The following is a 19,607-nucleotide window of genomic DNA, read 5'->3' on the forward strand; positions in this document are numbered from 1 at the left end:
GTATATCAAGACATTGCTAATTAAGATCATGATAATTAAGCTGGATCGGCCACAAGCTCCGCTAGTCCGGCCTTGCACCACTAGTGTAAGCATTTATTTCTGCCACGCAGTGCTTGTGTTTTTCTATTTGCTTGCGCAGACTCGCAGCTGTGACCCTGCTAATATGCGCGCTGTCCCAAGTAAACCTCAGGTAAATTCAATGCTTATCCGTATCGCCTCTATTCGTCCGTTCGTTTCTTTTTCCACGCTTTAACATTCTTGCAGGATCCGTTGGCTGTTTTACTGAAAATCTGAATAGCGGCTTGTATAGGCGTTATTCTTCCAGCTTACTTTGATGCAAGCCTCAGTCACTAAACGCAACGAATGCAGGCCCTGTAAAAAAATATTAATGGCAAGTACGCCGGTGGTATTGCGGAGCAGCGCCAGCTAGCTTACAATGCGCTTTTTTTCCAGTTGTTCAATTTCCTTTGAATTTGGATGCGGACACGCACGCATGATTGGGTGACAATTATTATTTGGTTTTCTCACGGATACAGACAATTGCTGGGGGTGTTCGCATGATCGCGCTTGCTGTTGATATCGACTTCGAGGCAGAGGCCGGAAATCCTCGCTTTATTAGCGAATGCTTTAAAACAACCTGTCTGCAACGCCTCTGCATTAAACCACCTTTCTGCAGTTTGGAGACCGCAGCGCAAAGCTACTTTCACGTCGAGAAGATAAACACATGGACGGACGATGTCATTAGAGTCTTTTAGCAAGTTACGGAAACACGGTACGCAAATACGGTAAGGCAGTACGGTAGCGTTCCTCCTTTCCCGGTGGTTGTGCTTTGGCCGCTCAACGACCGGGAAAGGAGGAGCGGTACCGTACTGCCTTACCGTATTTGCGTACCGTATTTCCGTAACTTGCTAAAAAATTGCCAGCGCGTCGCTCGAGCCCAAAGGACGCACGAAAAAAACGCACACAGGACGAGCGCGAACTAATGCGTCACAGCTCGACACTTTGAAGCGCACTGCTCAACATAAAAAAGGACGCACGAAACGAACGAACAGGTACACACAAGACGAGCGGGAACTAATTGTCACAGTTGTTACTTATTTCTGTTTGAACAGCGCGCTCCTTTCGCAAACGCGGCCGCTGCAGCGAGCGAAGCGAAGCACCCCACCAGCCACCCCTTCTTTCCTCGAGATAAGCGCACGAAAGCGACCACGCCCTGTAGAGCGAAGAGCAACGGCGATCGCAGGAGCGGCGCGCGCACGTCGCGCCATCTATGTAGCCACTAAGAAAGCATGCTGAATTACGTGGTGTATATAAATAGCGCGCCGTTAGCAGGCTGAAAGACGGTGCTTCCGTGGCCTAACGTCTAATGCGGCGGGCTGCAAATCGAGAGGTCGCCCGTTCGATTCCGCGCGTCGGAAAGAATTCTGAATTATTTTTCTTTATGGCTTTTCTATATATATACATACTTATACATATACGGTGAATGACGGCGACGGGGACGGACATTTTCCAGCCGAGACTGTCCATATAATTGCTATCGCAATAATAAAACTCTATTACGAGATGAGACGCTGTAAATACCTGTGTTGCACATGCGCGCACAGGCAAGAAAAAAATCCAAACAGAGAGGGACATGCCACAAGCAAAATTATATATATATATCAGATGCAAAATCAAATCATGCTATCATGTGGAGGAAAAAAAAGTCTGCATCATAGAATTCTCCTTCAAGCTCCTTTTTAAATTACAACCACACAGCCCCATTTACAAGGCTTTGGGAAGAAACCTACATTTTCATAAAGGTTGATTTCAGCGTCCTCGATGTTCTTGTCACCATCTTTCAAAATTTCTTACACTACCTGGGCGCGCCAGTGGCTCGAAATCCCGCACCTTCATTGAGTTCTGCGGCGCGTCCGCGGCAGTCTTGCGCAGTAACTAGTCACCAGTAACGCGTTACCGGTAACTAGTTACTTTTTTCAGTAACGTGTAACTGTAACTAGTTAATTTTAACTTAGAGGAACTTGTAACTGTAACACTGTTACTTTTTTTACACTGTAACTATAACAGGAAATATCGTTACAGTTACTTCTGTTTTTATAAAAAATTATACAACTGCAACATTCGTTAAAGGCCGACATTAAACGCTTTCCACTTTTTCGAACTTCCTTCTTTACCATATCTGTATACAGCTTTCAACTTTGCACAACAGGGCTCCCCTTGCCGTTTAGGAGAGGTGGTCGCTAAGAGGATTATCTTCCCTGCAGAAGGCCGAGGTCGGATGTTGGTCTTTAACACAACTTCAAGTTTACTTCTAAACTAGATATCGTAAATCAATCATGTTGCAACTGGACAGCTCGCTAAATTCACGTCCGTTTTTTTTTTCGGAATATATATCTTTTTAGTCACTTGAGCTCGTAGCTCTCTCTTGGTGTACCGGTGGATCATTAGGACGCCTAGTTTATAGTATCCTTCGTCCGTGGCTCCGAGCTAATCCTGTTTGACAGGCGGCTAGAAAGCTGCAGTGCGCGAAACGGCTGAGAGCCAGTAATACCGTGAACTAGCGAAGCAATTTTTTAAAACCTCTTTGGAACTGTTTGTAAACGCTTTACTCCGACATTAACAATATGACAGACGTTTCGCCTCCTATGCAGGTGGCATCCTGAGTAAACTGTTGCGCGTGAAAGACGTAGACAGGGAACACAAAAAGACACACACGGAGCGCACACTGTCAAAAAATTTTATTAGCCGAGCGACGTGACCTTATAATTTGGCAAAACCCAATGCGCATGACAGCAAGTGCATACCAACAACGCGGTCCACTCAATATACACGTGTTGTGTCACACAGATACGCGATTTCCTTGTCGGAAAGTGAGACGGACGCTTGGCTGACGCATTTTTCTTTTAAGCCCGAGATCTTATGAGCCTCGATAATGAGACGCGACATTTCGTTGTTGCTTTTTGCGATTATGTTGCACTTGTAAAACTCCGGAAAACAGCCACAATTATTACAATGAATTGCAAGCCATCCCCCCGTTTTGTGTTTTACATTGTTGGCGTGCTCACGAAGCCTGTCGTTTATACAACGACTCGTTTGTCCTACGTAAGAACGGCTGCATGTTAAAGGAATTTCATATACGAGGCCTTCACTGCATTTCACATATTTCGTTTTAGGGTTCTTAGTGCAGGTTTTCTTATCTTTACGATTTGGGTTTGTCATCTTGCACAACTTGGCAAGTTTCTGTGGAGCGGAAAACACTACTTTAACATCTGCTTTTTGGGCGATATTTTTAATGTTGTGGGAAACCTGGTGCACATACTGATTCACCGCGAACTTCTTTCATTGGGTTTTGCGCATTGGGTTTTGCCAGGTATTAAGGTCACGTCGCTTGGCTAATAAAATTTGTTGACAGTGTGCGCTCCGTGTGTGTCTTTTTGTGTTCCCTGTCTACGTCTTTCACGCGCAGCAGTCTACGAGGATGACAAACTAACAAGCCCAAGTCGACACCCTTCTTAAGGCATCCTCAGGTTGTTGCAAGCCACGATTCCATGAGTGTGAACCACGATTCCAGGAGTGTAATTCCCCCTACCTTCGTTCACGAGCCAGCGTCGTCCCAATGTGTAGGTCAAAACTATGCGCTGTTGTCCAGCAGTGTTAAGCAAGCCCCATCATAGAACGCGTTGCATGGGTTGCTTTAGCAACATCCCGTTTTTCCTGCCTGTTTCGATGTAAGTCGCGTCGTAATCCCCACTTATACTTGTAGATGACCCCGCTCTGATCGGTTCTGATCGTCGGCAGGTGTGTGGTCTTTGTGTTTCGCGCGAACACATGTCTCCAGGTATAACGGGACTTAAAAACGGTTTGTATGTGCAGCGGACGCAGAGCTCTGCGAACAGGGTATGATACACCTTGAACATAAGGAACACACAATGGACGTCGTCTTGACTCGTGACGCACTCCCTGTTGCTGTTCGCATGCATTTCTGGGTATCATTAATAAAAGTAGGATACTGCCGTCGTTCCAGAGCATCAACCACGTTTTCCAGTTCTAGTATCCAAGGACGCTTATTGATGCGACAGAATGAGCCGTACACAGCGATTGCTTGTGTCAGGCCCCCGTTTCCTTCGTCTAGGGCTGTACAACGTACAATTTTTACTACCCGCACGCCTTCGCACATTTTGATTAAGTAAATACTATTTATTTTGTGATCTGTTACTTATTTTATACAGTAACGAAAAAGTAACGACGTTACTTTTTCACAATAATTGTAACAGGTTACTTTTGCAAACTCTGTAACTGTAACAGTGTTACTTTTTTAGCTTAGGTAACTGTAACTGTAGCACTGTTACTTTTTACTGGTAACGTGCCCATGACTGGTCCACGGTAGCCGAGGCGGTGAGTGTGAGTGGTTCTTTATTTCATTAAACAGGAAAGAACGACGAAAAAGGTAGGAAAGTGGGGGAGGAGTGCACGCAGTGAGGACACCTCAACCGAAACACTGCCGTGCGGGCGAGGAGAATCGAGGAGAAAACGTGCGCGCAGAAGAGTGTCGCTACTTTCCTAGATCAAAGGGCTTTACATCCGATGGGTTTCGTATACGTAATTGCTGTCTATACCAATTCCTACCAATTATATGATTCCAGTTTTAATATATGAAATACCTTATAATGTTCGCTCTACAACATACAACTGTTACCTTAACCCATTCCATCTCTTTTATATATATTTATTTTTTTCAAGGAGGAGGATACAACTTTATTCACGCCATGAAGTGGGCCAGGTGAGGGGGGGGGGGGGGTTCAGGGAAGAGGAAGCCGATGGGCCCTCGGGCCGCTCTAGGTGGCCGAAAGTCCTTGCGCTTCGGCGACCCCATGGCCCAGCACGCTATCCGGAGTTGGTCGTCCGGTCGTGAGCTGCGCAAAGCAGCCTCCCATCGCTCCTGTCTCTCAGCCCCCGCAAAGGGGGGATTTGGCTTGTTTGGACAATGACGATATACGTGATTAAAGTCGGCTCGCGGACTCGAGCAGAGACGAAAATAGGGTAAGGCGTCACCCTGATGAATTTGGGAATTGATGAAGTGGGAAATCAAAGTGTCCGTTTGGAGTAGGTGCCAAACGATTTGCTCAGCCTGGGACAGCGATTTATGGGCTGGTGGGTAGATCATGCGGCAATTGCAAGGGTTTCGTACAACTCGCAACGGCGCTCGATAGGGTGGTCTGGAAAGATAGTCAACAGTGTCATTTGGTACTCATGCCACTAAAAATTGTTTCAAATAATCTGTCGCAGTTTTCCTGCTACTCATTTCGTCTGACTTGTCGTTGTGAAAAACCACCGCATGTGATTTAACGCTTCCACTTGATTAAAAAATAGAGGCTACAAAGGGTTGAGCATGGAGCCTTATGGTCATGAATCGCAAATATTTCTGTACACGTTTTCTGCCTATAATGGGTGATATGGCGAATGAAGAATATAGTGCGCTTTGATTTACGGCGCAGATGCAGTGTTGTGCGGAGTAGCACTTTTGTGATGTGACACGAAATAGAGACGTATGAGCAATTATGATTTGTGTACTTACAACAAAGAAGCTCTTGGTACTGGCCATCAGTCGTGATGACTTGCAGCAAGCGACTGTCTGCTGACCAGTCGATGTTCACGAGGGAGTCTCGGCCCTGCGTTGAATACGAACGACGATCACTCACACATCACGAAGGCAACACCTCTTGCGAAACAAAAGCAAGTCGCACAACGTACGCGAGCGAATGCGCATGAAGAAGAAGAGCGCCTTGTTCCTTTGCGCTTATGAATTATTTTGGCACGATGTCGTATAAGATTCTTTTTCACAGCAAAACGGCGCCGATTTTCATCGAACTGGTAGCAATGGCAACATGCGTGATAAACTTATATTTCCGCATCAAACGAAAAGATACTAAATGCTACAGTTTTTCTAGTAAGGGGAAATTTTTATGAAAATCAAATGAGGTTGCTGACAACGAATTCGTTTAGCATGCTTGTCGAGGTCGTCGCCTAAGGCATTATTGAACAAAAAAGCACGTTTACAGACATTTACACGGCAGCAGACAGCACGGCAACGAGATAACACCAGCCAAGACGGCGACAATAGACAGTTATAGTTTAGCGTTAGCGTCATAGCGGGGGTTAAGGGAATAGCGTTACCGTGCCGCAAACGTTCGTTGCCGACAGCGCGTTTTAATTTAGTGGGATAACGTTTACGGGATGGTTTACGTGCCCAAGCTGGGACGGTAGCGCCACCTGGAGGAGGGTGAATGCGTTAAAAAAGTGAAAAGAAAAAAAAACTGAGAATGCTCGCCTGTATCTTCGCACGAAGCGATATTACTACTTTCTTTAGCAACAATAAAAGTGAATAGATATGAACCACGCACCAAAAGTGAAAATTTTTACGTTGCGGATTTGTTTACACCGATTTCCTAGTTAGGCCTAGGGACGTTAGAAATAGGAAGCGATCTCAAAAACTACGCTAAGTTATTTGTAATACTCGGGCGTCGAAGCTACCTGAAGGCAAGCGAAGCCATTCTACACAGTCGCTTGCTGTGAAAGAAGTGAATCTGTCCACATCAACGCTAAATTCAGTTCGAAGCGGGCGTCCAAAACCACCGCCATGTTTTACGTACACTACGTTAACCACGCAAACACGGTAACGCTTAGTCTGAAAAATAGCGTGCGTACGGTAAACGCTACGGGTCGTTTGGGTTACTGCGCATGCGCATTTCGAACCCGCGATTCCGCTAAGCCCGCTAAACTATAACTGTCTAATAAACAACCACTGCGTCGTCGTCGTGAGCATTAACCGAATTTTATTGTAGTCGGTTCCGCGGCATTACGACCTGGGCATAAACCCTCACACCACGAAGGCAGCTGTGAGCATAGCATGAGAAGACGAATTATGTGACTTTACTTTTGCAGCATAAACGATATCAGTTTGTGTGCGCGCTGAAGACTGCCAGCTTGGCCGATGCGATCCCATAGATCACGTCGGTGACTTTTGTAGACCTCTGTAACAAGGGATATACATTGAGCTGGCGACTAGGCGAGCCGAAGAGAGTATAGCGATTACGGCAGTTGTAAAGGGCTTTCGTTTGGCGGTTGTGTGCGACCACATGTCGCAAACATTCCGATGGTTGGTGTGTGTCACCTGGTAGCAAGCTGTTCATGGACAATGCAGGCCGAAAAGTCGATAAAACGGCGAAGGACCGGAGGTACCATGGCGTGATGGAATATAGACGAATGTAAGAATTATAAGGTAGCATTCCCGTCGCGGCGGTCACAGGAAACGTATTGTACATGGATGGCGTATCACCTAACACTGGCGTAGCCGGTGGGGGGGGGGGGCACAAGAAGTATTGCTGAACCGCTCCCCCCCCCTCCGGAATAGATTTCTGGCTACGCTACTGGCTGCGTTAAAAGAGTTGAATGTTGTGCGAGTTCGTGTTTGGACATTAATACCATCGTAAGTAGCGCAACAAGAGAGAACAACAGAAAGGAAAAGACGAACACGGGCGCAACATTGCGCCCGTGTTTCCTTTCAGTTGTAATGTACTAGCTACGCTCCTCGCTACTGGCTACGCCTCTGGCTACAATCTAAGCTTTCGGCTTGAGGGTGATAAGCGGTGTTAAACATCATGTGCGTAAAATGTCACACGAAACAATCGGCAGGGACCGCGATTGTTGATGCAGGCTCACATCGTTGAGAGGGAAGTGGGCCGTCGCGTTTTGGGCATGTTGCTCCGATATGATCTATCTTTTAGCGTACGAAATTACGAGGACACACACGCGCAAACTAAGAACAATGCTTATCTTGAATCGATAAGCCACATTTATATACCGCCTCGTGCGCATAGTATGGTGGCGCCACTGCTCACCTGGTGACAACAGGTGAAAATAAAAAGCGGTTGTCCTTGTCCCAAAATGCCATTGCAGCCAATTCATTTTGCTGTCAACTTCGGCTGCATCACTTTTGCGCATTTCTCCGTGGGTCTTGAGATGTATACGATAAAATGACCTTATATAAATAATAGACTGTTCTTCGGTGAACTATGGCTGTGGCTCCCGCCGCTACAGCAGTTCGATTACCGGAGTGAAAATTGTGATACGTCATGGGAACCATTGGAATTACCGCAGCTCGTACGACAGTATGTCATATTATGTCACGGTGCACCCGTACGACTCTGCTACAGTAAACAAATTGTTACGGGGCATTGTGCGTGAGCGCGCCGTTAAAGCAGCACCTTGCAACGAGAAACAAAAATAAAGATATCACGGTCTTCGCCTCGCATGTCGATTTGCGACCACTGTGCAGTGAAAAGCGTGGTCTTATCGCTGTTTCGTTGGCCAACATATTTCGATTTGGAATATAGTGTTTTCACAGAGGCGATCAAGGGTGTAGGCAGTTACCTGTCATAGTACACATTTGTCACTTCTAGAAGCGCCTTTTATGTAGTGTTTCACATACCAAAGCAGAATCCAATCTACGAGAGATTTATTCTTCACGTGTGCTTAACTCCGTCCTAATTCTGATTGATGTCATGCGTAATTCAAAATGCATGCGATAGCGGATTGCGGCACAATCGTTACTGTGCTGTCAAAGGTGGTCAATAATATAACGCGACTGCCCTATTTGCAGCAGGACTTACCGTATTTACTCGAATGTAACGCGAGTTTTTTCCCAGATTTTTGCTACCCAAAGTCAACCCTCGCATTACAATCGAATACCAAGACCACTGTTTTTTCTTCCTGGACGCAATGAAAAGTCACTCCTCGCGTTAAAATCGAGTAAATACTGTACTGCATTTGTCTTGATTGACAGATCAAGCACACACCTACATATGACGCGAAACACACACAAATAAAGTATGCGGCGTATCACGCACACAAACAAAAGTGAAAAATCGGCACAGAAGTTTCCAAACAAGTAAAATAAGAAAACACATTGCAAGCGGCATGGGTGGCAATTGTATCAGCGTTTGCACTGCCAAAATAAAACAAAACAGCAAAATCAATGCACATGTAGCGAGCAACAGTGGCTAAGGCTCACGCACCCAATTTACAAGCGTGTACGGATGGGACACGCCGTTTTGCAGCAATCATCACAAACGCGCAGATTGCAAAAATCACCTCTCTTTACGCAGATGGGATGGTTGTCGACAGGAAAGGGCAAATGATAGTTTTGAAACGCGGCTATCATCTTGCATATCAATTCATGCTTCGATAACAGACTCCTGCTACTATCAACAACGGAACTATCTTGAACGTACCCGCGTCATAGTCATGGCAATAAAGTTGTTTCCAGCAATAAATTTGTTTCCATCCATCATAGTCATGGTTGCGTGAACTGACAATGTTTGCAGGGTGCACACAGGAGCCTGCCCCACATTTACCTTATATCTGTGTTCTTTAAACGCACATTGAGATACATTTCGCTTTGTTTCACATAATTCTTACCACGTGTCAGGTTAGAGACGACTGCATCAGCACATTCTACGATCCTGTTGCGGTGGTCCGCCACGGTGGTATAGTGGTCGGCCGCTGACCGAAAGTCGCGGATTGGATCCCGGCTACGGCGGTGGCATCTCGATAGAGGCGAAATGCTAGAAGCCCGTGTACTGTGTGATGCCAGTGCACATTGAAGAACACCAGATGGTATAAATTTCCGGACCCCTCCACAACGATGTGCCTCATAATGATATCGTGGTTTTGGAACGTAAAACCCCGCAAATTATTATCAACCTGTTGTGGTGTAAAAAACACGCAAGCTCCTCGGGTAGGCCGGGCCTGGTCAGTCTGTGCAGACGCTGCAATTTTTTTCGGAGCGGAAAACACAACAATGACATTTACACGTGTTCCTCAAGCGGTGTGACGAGCCGAGGGTGTAACGGATACCCGCAACTTTCCTTAAAAACCGACCGATTGACTGGAGACAGATAGATATATTGACCATTTTACACGCCTATACTAAGCAGGAAAGATTGCCAGAACACGACGCCTCATTTGTCAGTATGCGCAATCTGCCAACATTTCTTGTGAGCGAATATTTACTCAAGTAACATTATTACTTAAAACCACTAGTTCAAGCATGGTAAGCGCAGTTAAGTAATTACAACCACGTAGGCAGAACAGAATTGTAACGAAACGCTAATGCTAGGAGTCCTTATCTTTGAAGATATTAAAATGTTCATGGTCTACGTACTTGGTAAGTTTCTGCCCGTTGAGCTTCGGTAAAAGCTCAGGGAGACAAAAAGAATGGACGGATGTGAAAGTGCATACCCTGATGACTTCGCCTTTCTGATTTGTCTGTCCTTGGTCTTGAACGAGGAGTATGTGAATGAAGCCGTCGTTTGCCCCAACTGCCATCAACATGCCATCTAGAAAAGACAGCACAGATGTATCATTGCACTGTGTTGACCTTTCGTTCGCATTGCCAGGCATTCGACGTCTTAAATACATCACAGTAGGCCGTGAGTACTTTGATGCGTTGCTGTCGCGTGAGAGTAAACATTAAGTTTTGCTTAAGCGAAAATACTGCGGCGTAGCTGTTGCACTGATTTATATTTAGCTTAGTGCTCTTGAGACTAAAATTTCAGTTTGAGTCATTGGCTTGTAGACGCAGAAATACCTACAATGATACCCTCTGTTTTTGCTTTAGCGAAAGCTCGCTCAAGATAATCAGCGGCAGCTTATACAGAGGGCTTATACAGGCTATTTCAATAAATGTGTCCGAAAATCCCCCTAAATAAGGGAATTTTAATATGTGCTCCCTGCTTGCATAATCACTTTTTCTGTAGCGACACACATCTTGAGGTGACTAGACTTAATTAAGGTAGTATTTTTTTTAAATTTACTTTTTAATTAGTGGAGATAGGCGGTCAGATCAAATGGGAAAACTTAAGACCTTCCTGTGAAGAGCCCATCAACGGAAGCAGATGTGAAATGACACCGTTGATCATAAAAGCACGTAGCGCATCATCTGGTGGCGCATGCATAGGTAGCCTGTCGATCGCCTTGTCAGAGAAAGAGACTCATTACCTTTGTACCAGGTGAAACTTTGTTTGCTCAGTAGATTAGTTCGCAACGAAAAAAGTGCTCATTTATGCTTTTTATTATTTTTTTTTTTTGCTATGCAATGTTCACGTGCCTTTCGATGTCAAGGGCTATAAGTACTGCTGGAAACGGAAATAAACCTCTTGTTGGAATTTATCGCTGTGTGACATCAGATGTCTCCGTCCCTGTGTGTCCTAGTTCTTTGCTGCGCTATTACAGAGTGATATAGCGCACCACTTTTTAGGCTGCTAGCGGAATGTTCGGCAAGTATCGAAGGTTTTTGAGGACGAGCTCAGATCTCGTGAGGCAACGCCCGAGCTCCCTTAATGTGACACAGCTAGAGACTCGAGGCTGTTTCTCACGCTGCCGGCATGAGCCCCGTAGTCCTTGCTGCCTTTCTTGTCAAGGCAGTCGAAGCTGGTCAAAAGAGCGATTCCGCACATAAGCTTGCAAAAGTGCCCTATCCAAGTCTTGTCATCACAAGGTGGATGAGGCATTTCCTGAGCAAGTTTCTCGGCTTAAAATTACTAGTTTACTCGCGTCTATTGTGGACCGAATAAAGTTGTTTCACTCACTCCAGTTCGGCAGAGGTTCGTTCGTTATAGTGTCTCCACGAGACCGTCTGGGCTTTGTTTCTTTGACGGCGCTAGAACGACGCAGTTCGACGCATGTATTCTCATTTACGTCGCGTTAGCCTATGACGCCTGGTTGCCTCTGGAGCGATACTCAAGCGCGTAGCAGCAGTGCTTACGCGCCTTCTACTGCTCCTCTTGCAATGACGCCTATGAAAGTTGGCAGCACGCGACGTTCCCTCAACACTGGCACACCTCATACTCGCGTGCCCGTGGCGCCACCAAGATGGCGATAACAAGCCCGCAACGACCGCACGCAACAACCTCCTCGCCGAGACGTGGGAGGCCAAGATCTCCGCACGGGACCTAGACGACCAACGAGGACTCGTCGCCAGGGCCCGGGAGGCGATCGCGGCCAGAGGATTTCTGGACTAAGGGACCCTCCCACCTAGGGTAACCCCAAGCTTACGAGCTCGGGGACACTGTTTCGGCAAATGAAAAGTTTATTTCATCATCATTGCACTTGAGGGCAAGAGCCTGCTGCACACTCGGTGATGCATTAAGGCATACAATCGGGGACCAGGCATCGTGCAAGACATAACCAGCCGCAATTTGAGAGATGTGCATTAAACACTGACGTTCTCAGTTGACTGCGCTGTTCCTCCGAACTCCCACATTCGTGAAACTGCGTGCGAAGCGCGAGATACCAGGCTGCCACGGACGAGCCTGACCAAATGCTGTAGTGTATTTTGGATAAGCCGCAAGACAGCCGCCGACTCTCGCGGCAGCAGACATTGAATTCGCGAACTGGTTTACGGACAGCCCCTTCAGGTTTGTTTGTGAACGCTAGTCTTCGGGATTGGGGACATGAGACACTAGACGCCAACGCGTGTGCATCAACGTCGAAGGCTGCAATGCTTTCCCGATAGCAATACATAATTCTATTTCTTAGAGACCAACAAAGCCGCTGCTTCTATGGAGGCCCACATGACCTTCATTTTACGAGCGATTTCTGTATGGAAGAGCGATCGACCATTATTTCTTAAAAATTGTATGCGCTTCAATACAGCGAAGAAATGGCGAGGACACCTGTGCAGTTTGCAAGACACAAAAAGAAAGCATCCTTTATTCCGTCTGTTCTAAAGTGCTAAAAGGTTTAAGCGTATTACAAGGTTGGGTTTGTAGTTGCTCGATATGATTCCCAAACGACCTCTCGAAAATAACTGCGCGAAACTGCGTCATTTCACGAGCTGAGCAAATTTATGGCTGCGATTTCTTGCGCTAGATGTCAGTGCGGCCATGGTGACATTTGCTAACTAATAATTTAGTGTGAAATAGGTGACAGTAAGGTGCATAATATATTGAAAAGAAGCTCACCGGGTGAATAGGCGAGTGCGTTGAGCGCGCTGTTGGTGACGCTGAACGTCGTCAGCACCGCCCCAGTGTCGGCGGCCAGCACCGACACCCGCCCGTTGGCGCAACCCACAGCGAGTGCGGAGCCCCGAGGGTGCATCGACGCGGACAGGCACTCTGACTGCATGCCACAGCGCATCAGGTGCATCAGCGAAAACACTTGGCAAGCTCTGATGTGCAACTTCATTTAACGCTCAATCATTCCTGACCAATCAATTATATTATTTTATTTTCACTTTGAAAAAGAGGAGACAGGACTAAAATCTGGGCACAGCTTGACGAGGGTCCTGCACCTTACACACTTGAGAGAGAGAAGGCAGGTACGGGTCATCGGGGTAAGACGCAGCTCCCCCTTTCCCCGTATACCCCCCCCCCCCCCCCCCAGTTGGCTTCCTGCAGCGGCCTGGGCTTGGCCGATGACTTGTTTTTGGGCTTGTTCTTCCTGGCTGTGGATAGAGTATTCCCATGACTCTTGTTCCCATTTAGACCGTTTAGTGCTGGCCAAGCCCAGAGCATGTGATCTATACGGTCGCTATGCTTTCACAGTTTTTGCATTTGGAAGAGTGCACCTCATGATGCCGTTTGTTTAGGATATACGGGTTTGGGAAGGTATGTAACCGTCTGCAGAATAGCATGTGCCCATGCTATTCTAATTAGGTCTTTGCGAACGTTCTCCTTGCCTGCTTGCAGAATTTTGCCGGCCTCTTTGGACACCTTACCGGTGTCATAGGCTTTGATTGCAGTTTTAGAATCTGTGATGATGATTCTGGTTGATGGGTTTGTGATTGCCAGGGCAATCACCGCTATATCTGCCTCCTCTGCTGAAAAGTGTCGCTCACGCCTCGGTCGCTCACTACTATACTGCAGCGTAGTACCCTTCTGGGTTCTCTGCCGCATCGTTGTACGCTACCCCCTGTTCTTGGAGCAGGGAGCTTTGAAGTCTTTGGACTCTGCTTCTCCTGAGTTCCTTGCTGTGTATGGGGCGCATGTTTCTTGGAATGAGGGTATTCTCAACCTGTTGGCAGTTCTTTGGAGATAAAGGTTATCCCCTATCGCGATTCTGGGTTCTGGTAGCCCAGTTTCCTAAGGGTGGATCTGCCCGTTTTGCAGCCAGTTAGTATGACATATAGTACCGTGAGTTTCACCTCACACATTTCCTCTAGGGTGTTTATAGCAATAGAGTGAACTTGGGCGTGTTGGTTAAGCATGATGAACCACACAGCGCGAGTAAACAACGGGGACACAGGAAGGGAACACACACAGCGCTGACACACACACACAGCGCTATGTGTGTTCCCTTCCTGTGTCCCCGTTGTTTACTCGCGCTGTGTGGTTCATCATGTTTATAGCAGAGCACTACAGAACATCTAAACAAATTCAACACATTAAAATAAATAAATGCTCAAAACAAAATAACTTCTGGCTTAGCGAGCGGCGTGACACCACGCTTATGTGCACGACATTACGGGCTCGGTTGCCGTCCACGTCGGCAGCACATCAATGGGAGAGAGACGTGAAAACGCTTGTGTATATTGGTTCACGTTAACCCACGTGATCGGAATCACCATGGTGCGCCTCATAATGAGAGTGGGTTCTTTGCATGCAAGACCCCCGAATTTCGTTTATTCCGATGCGCTCTCACCACCTGTACAATTCTTCGTTGTTATTTTCTAAGCTTTCGTGTCTTTCCACTGAGCCACAAACAATATGTCGCACTTGGTTGCATATCTGGCCGATGTCAATTTCTCGCTGCAGATTTCAGATTAAGGTTCAACTTAGTTTTGTTCAGAAGTCGTCATACTTAGTGTTAAAATAATTTCGACGAAACTGTAAACACGAACACTATATATGAAACAATGCGAGGAAACTATCGTTGCGCGATTCGTTGTAGTGGAGACCGAGCATAGGTGGTCGGGCGCATGCGTCCGCGGCGTTCTATGGTAAGATAGACCTCGTTCTACTGTCAGACGGTCGCATATGCGCCGCGAAATGGCTATTTGGCGCGGCCGCAGAATTGGGCCGATCCTGAAGCAGGACACGGAGCAGGAATTCTTGAGAACCTCGCTCGCGTCCTAATAAAGTCACGAAATCGGACACAGCACTGACGCACCCTCTGTCGTGAGAGTCCGCAAACTGAGAAGGAAAAACGCGCGCGTCGCGCTCTCCGACGAAGCCCGCCGGTTCAAGGCCATTCGGCGCCTATTCGCCGTTCGCGCTTTACGCCCGGATGGGTGCGTTTCTTGAGTGTCCTCGCCGGCTCCAAATTTTTCGGTAAATTAAATGGCGTCACATACAGGAAAATTGCATCAGTGATATATTGTAGAACGCGAAATCTATAATAATTTGATAACGTGAACTCGATAGGTTAGGTACAATTTTTAAGGTGAAAGCCTTAGATGCCTCATTGAGCGCGAAAATTGGCCGTCAGCGTCCCGCGTCGGCGCGTCAACATGAGTGATGCAAAAGATCATCATCACGTGACGACGTCACCACATGACGATAGATCGCCAAAATTAGTGACGTCATCACATGACATCATCGGTTTGCACTGCCTCCGTGATCGGTGGGCCGATCACGGAGGGAATGCAAAACCAGGGGAGGAGCGGAAAGCTTGCAATGCCTCCGATCCTGAAGGCAGTGCAATACCACGCTAGGTGAAGAAAGCTTTTGCACGGGGGCGGGGCAGGACAGACACAGCGACTGAAGAAAAAGAAAATGGCTTTCGCCTTCGAGTTGTCTTAGTCTAAGGCGTAAGGGACCCTGTGAGTTTTTTCAAGGAATGATGGGACTTACTCTCCGAGAAGTGCTTCTCGCAAACGTAGTCACGAGGCGTGAGCTCTCCATCTTTCCTTGGTATGGCATGAGCCCACGCTTCCAACCTCACCGCGTCACTAGGAACTTTGAAGGCAACCTTCTTCTTGCAGGATGCGTACCCGATGTTGCAGTTCGGCACGGTATATTTGCACCCCATTTTAAAGGATCACTGGTGGAAATCTGCAAAGTGCTCTCCTTTGTTGCGGCGTAAGAAGCGCGCGCAATAAACAAGAAGTCACTGAGCACGCTAAAGAGACAGAAAGCCTGCAAATCGCGAAGGCATGGGCGACAGCTTGCTCGCGCGAATTGGGAACTTTCCCTCCCAAGGCCACACGCGTGCGCACCACATGCGAGCGAAGAGCGAGGGGCCCATGCATGCGGCAAACGTCGTCTGCTCAGGGGCCACAACTAGCAGCTCGTTTCAAGCTCTGTACGGTCTATAGTTCGGGCAGTATCTATTAGTAACTGCAGCTAAAATATCTGTCACATCTACCAATTGATGTACAGAAGAAAGCTGAGAAATTTTACAATTTAGGAAGCGGTATCATGATTTTTATGCGTCGCGTCCATAGAAGAGCACGTAAACGATGGTAACATGCCGGAGGCGTCATCTGTCGTGCCTCGGCGAAAACCGCATTTCCTCTGTGACGCTATCGCGCTGCCCTCGCGCGCTGCCACGGCCCATAAGATTCTCCTTTTCAAACACTTCGTTCTCCTTAGTAGTGGAGTACCGAGCGGTGACAGACCGAACCTTCAGCCCCGAGAAAGCGGCTTATTTTGTTAAATGGGTCGTTCTACTATTCACTTACGTTTGTTGCGATGAAGACATTCAGATACGGGCCTAGTTTTACTGCGTAATCGTGGAGAAGACAAATCAGAACACATACGCAAGTAGTTTACTTTTATAGGACAAAATGCACACTGATTCTAATGTTACGTTTGTCACGTTCTTTGCGATGAACCGGGAATCGCGCGAGACATAGTGAGATTTTTCGAGAACCCAAGTAGAAACTCCAATAGATAATAAAAATATCGGGGTTTAACGTCCCAAAACCACGATATGATTATGAGGGACGCCGTAGTGGAGGGCTCCAGAAATTTCACCCGGGAGTTCTTTAACCTAAATCTAAGTACACGGGCCTCAAACATTTTCGCCTCCATCGAAAATGCAGCCGCCGCGTCAGAAATTCCAATAGAATTCATCGCATTAAAAATAAAAACGGTTGAAGGGTTGTTACGAATGCACCTCAATAACTACGACTAAATTTACTGAAGTACAGCATGAAAGTAAACTTGGTCTGAAAAACTGTACCAATCGAAGTTCTCGGTCTCTCTTTTTTTTCGTTAACTTATGGTTTGCAATACCATATCTCTACAAAACACTGGCCGGGTTTGTCCAAGCTAGTCTTGTTCCTCTGTTCTGAAGTGTCGTCGGACTAATTCATATGCATAAAGAACAACCGCAAAAATGTATCAGTCGCCCTGTTCCTTTCTGGATTCTACACTTGGGATTACTCTTTTATAGGATATTTATTGTTGTCACCTATAGGCTCGTAAAATGAGAGGGAATGCTTTCACTTCTCGCTAAGCTAACCGAGGGCGTATCGCTCTGCTTTCGCTTCTTTCCTCATTGGAGAAATCAAGCTTCCAAGACAAGTGATATGGTATGCCATAAGTTTGATATATCACTAATATATTAGTCCTTCGTAAGCTACAAGTTCGAGTCACAGGGGGGGGGGGGGGGGGGGGGGGGCACCGACGTGCTCTAAATCGGTGAATTCTGACCACTCGGCGCATTGCGGGCTTCCGTGAAACTGATTTTCAATATGCCGCGCCCTATGATTATAGTCGCCGATTAATTAACCCTCACGTTGCCAATAGCTAGCCCCCTGGTTAGCTCAGATGGCAGAGCGATCATCCGGTAATGTTTGGTCACCGGTTCGAATTCCTGAACAGGGGTGCTATGCAGGATGGCCCGAGTTTCTCGGGCACACGAGTTTGCTCCGAGCTCGCTCTACGGCGGTCATGATAGGAAGACACTGCGAAGCGCGCGATAGCAGCGTTGATAAAAACGGCTACAAGAACGAGCATGGCGTCACAAACGTATGTGCAGCATTTGCGGCGGTTTTCAAAGGAAGAACGCATGCGAACGCGTCAGCGCCGCCACTCAGTCAACATTTCAATAGTGCAGCAACGTCAGCGTGATTGTCGCGCTATCTTTTTGCCAACTGAACACAGCCCCCACTGGCGTGTTCGTGGGCGTTTGCCCTCTTTCGGGCAAGTTCTTTCGCTTCTCTCGAATATTACAGATTGATAAATGGACAGGTTACTGCTACTTACATTACACATACTAAAACTTTAGCGCAAACCGAGCACGGCGGACAAAGAAACGACGAAGACAGGCGCTAAAGTCCGCGTGCTCGGTTTGCGCTAAAGTTTTAGTATTATGGAATACCAACTAGCCCGCTCTCACACCTTGTTACATTACACGTCAGGAGATGTTTCTGCAGTAACGAATCGGTAGAAAAAATGTCTCCACAAGCAAGTAAATAGTAAATTTCTCGCCGCAAATGCCACCAGGGGCGCTTGCTTCATTGGTGTGAGTGGTACATCGTGAGCGCGGTGAAATGAATGCGAGACATCGTAGCCACGTGATGATGTAACATTCAGTTCTTCGTGCGTGTGTGCCTATAGTTTGTGCGATTAAGCTCATAGATGAATCGTGCCGCTCGCTGGCGTTGCGGCGTGAGCACTGCTCCTCGGCAAGCAAACGCGGTGGGCGGACCCGATCTTCGCCGCGGGCGTCTGTCAATCAAACTGATTGACGCGCGAACTCGGGTGCAAACTTGTTGTTTCTGAAAAGGCCCCAGTTCAACTCGTGACTGCCATAGCGGCTATGTGCCTGTCAAGCATTTCATGCGGTGGGCGCTAAGCAGCAGATTCTTTGCATATAAATAATTTGGTCAGCTTGCACTACTTGTGCAAGGCTGGAGCCATCGGAGGAGCTTGTGATCACCTAGCTTCTTCGAGCTTTCTACGTGGCTCGTCTATTCAGCCTGCTCGGTCTGCTTCGAAGGGAAGACCACGTCAGTTCGGTCTCAATCTTGATGGTATTAATTAACTGGGCCTTAATTAACATGATATCGAATAGTCCCGTCTTAATTGACAGTGTTTTAATTAATACGGTATTTATTACTCATGTTATACTTAGCAACGCTTTAATTACTATGGCGCTAATTAGCATAATATTAATTAGAACGATCATAATTAGCGTGACCTTAGTGATTAGGGTCTTATTACGTAGCTTGGTTTTTTTGCTCCCCCGAATTAGTGTCGTGCTCATTAGCATATGCTATATGCTAATATGTTCATAATTAGCTGTCTTAGCCTTACACGGCTTCATTAGCATGGTCTTAGTAAGATGTGGCTTAATTAGCTCGGTCTTAGCATGACTTGGCTTATTTAGCATGGTCATAGCATGTCCTGACTTAATTAGCTAGGTATACCACCCACTGAATTAACCGGGCGCACGTGCTCGGGGAGCGAGCAGACGATTAATAAGAGGACGAAGGGCACGCGACAGCCAAGCACACGCTAGAATGTACAGGCCGACCATGATGATTGCACACGTAACCTCGGCGATTAGCGCCGGTCGCGGTGGTGTTAGGCGCTCGGCCGGAGCAAATTTCAGAGGCCGCGGTGTTGATTATTCTAGAGGATACTTAGTGCAGACAT

The 19,607-nt window shown here is 47.0% G+C and overlaps 1 protein-coding gene across 1 annotated transcript in view; it reads right to left on the reverse strand.

Moving 5' to 3' along the window:
- Window positions 1-19,607, reverse strand: part of LOC119377389 (echinoderm microtubule-associated protein-like CG42247) — a 39,707-nt gene that overhangs the window by 18,923 nt on the left and 1,177 nt on the right. Inside the window, exons 2-4 of the mRNA XM_049411579.1 lie at window positions 13,023-13,179; window positions 10,300-10,397; window positions 5,576-5,669 (exon numbers count right to left, since the gene is read on the reverse strand). Coding sequence (XP_049267536.1) covers window positions 5,576-5,669; window positions 10,300-10,397; window positions 13,023-13,179 — 349 coding nt within the window. The remainder of the gene's footprint in view (window positions 1-5,575; window positions 5,670-10,299; window positions 10,398-13,022; window positions 13,180-19,607) is intronic.

Source organism: Rhipicephalus sanguineus, unplaced genomic scaffold (assembly GCF_013339695.2).
Source record: "Rhipicephalus sanguineus isolate Rsan-2018 unplaced genomic scaffold, BIME_Rsan_1.4 Seq451, whole genome shotgun sequence".
Classification (NCBI taxonomy): domain Eukaryota; kingdom Metazoa; phylum Arthropoda; class Arachnida; order Ixodida; family Ixodidae; genus Rhipicephalus; species Rhipicephalus sanguineus.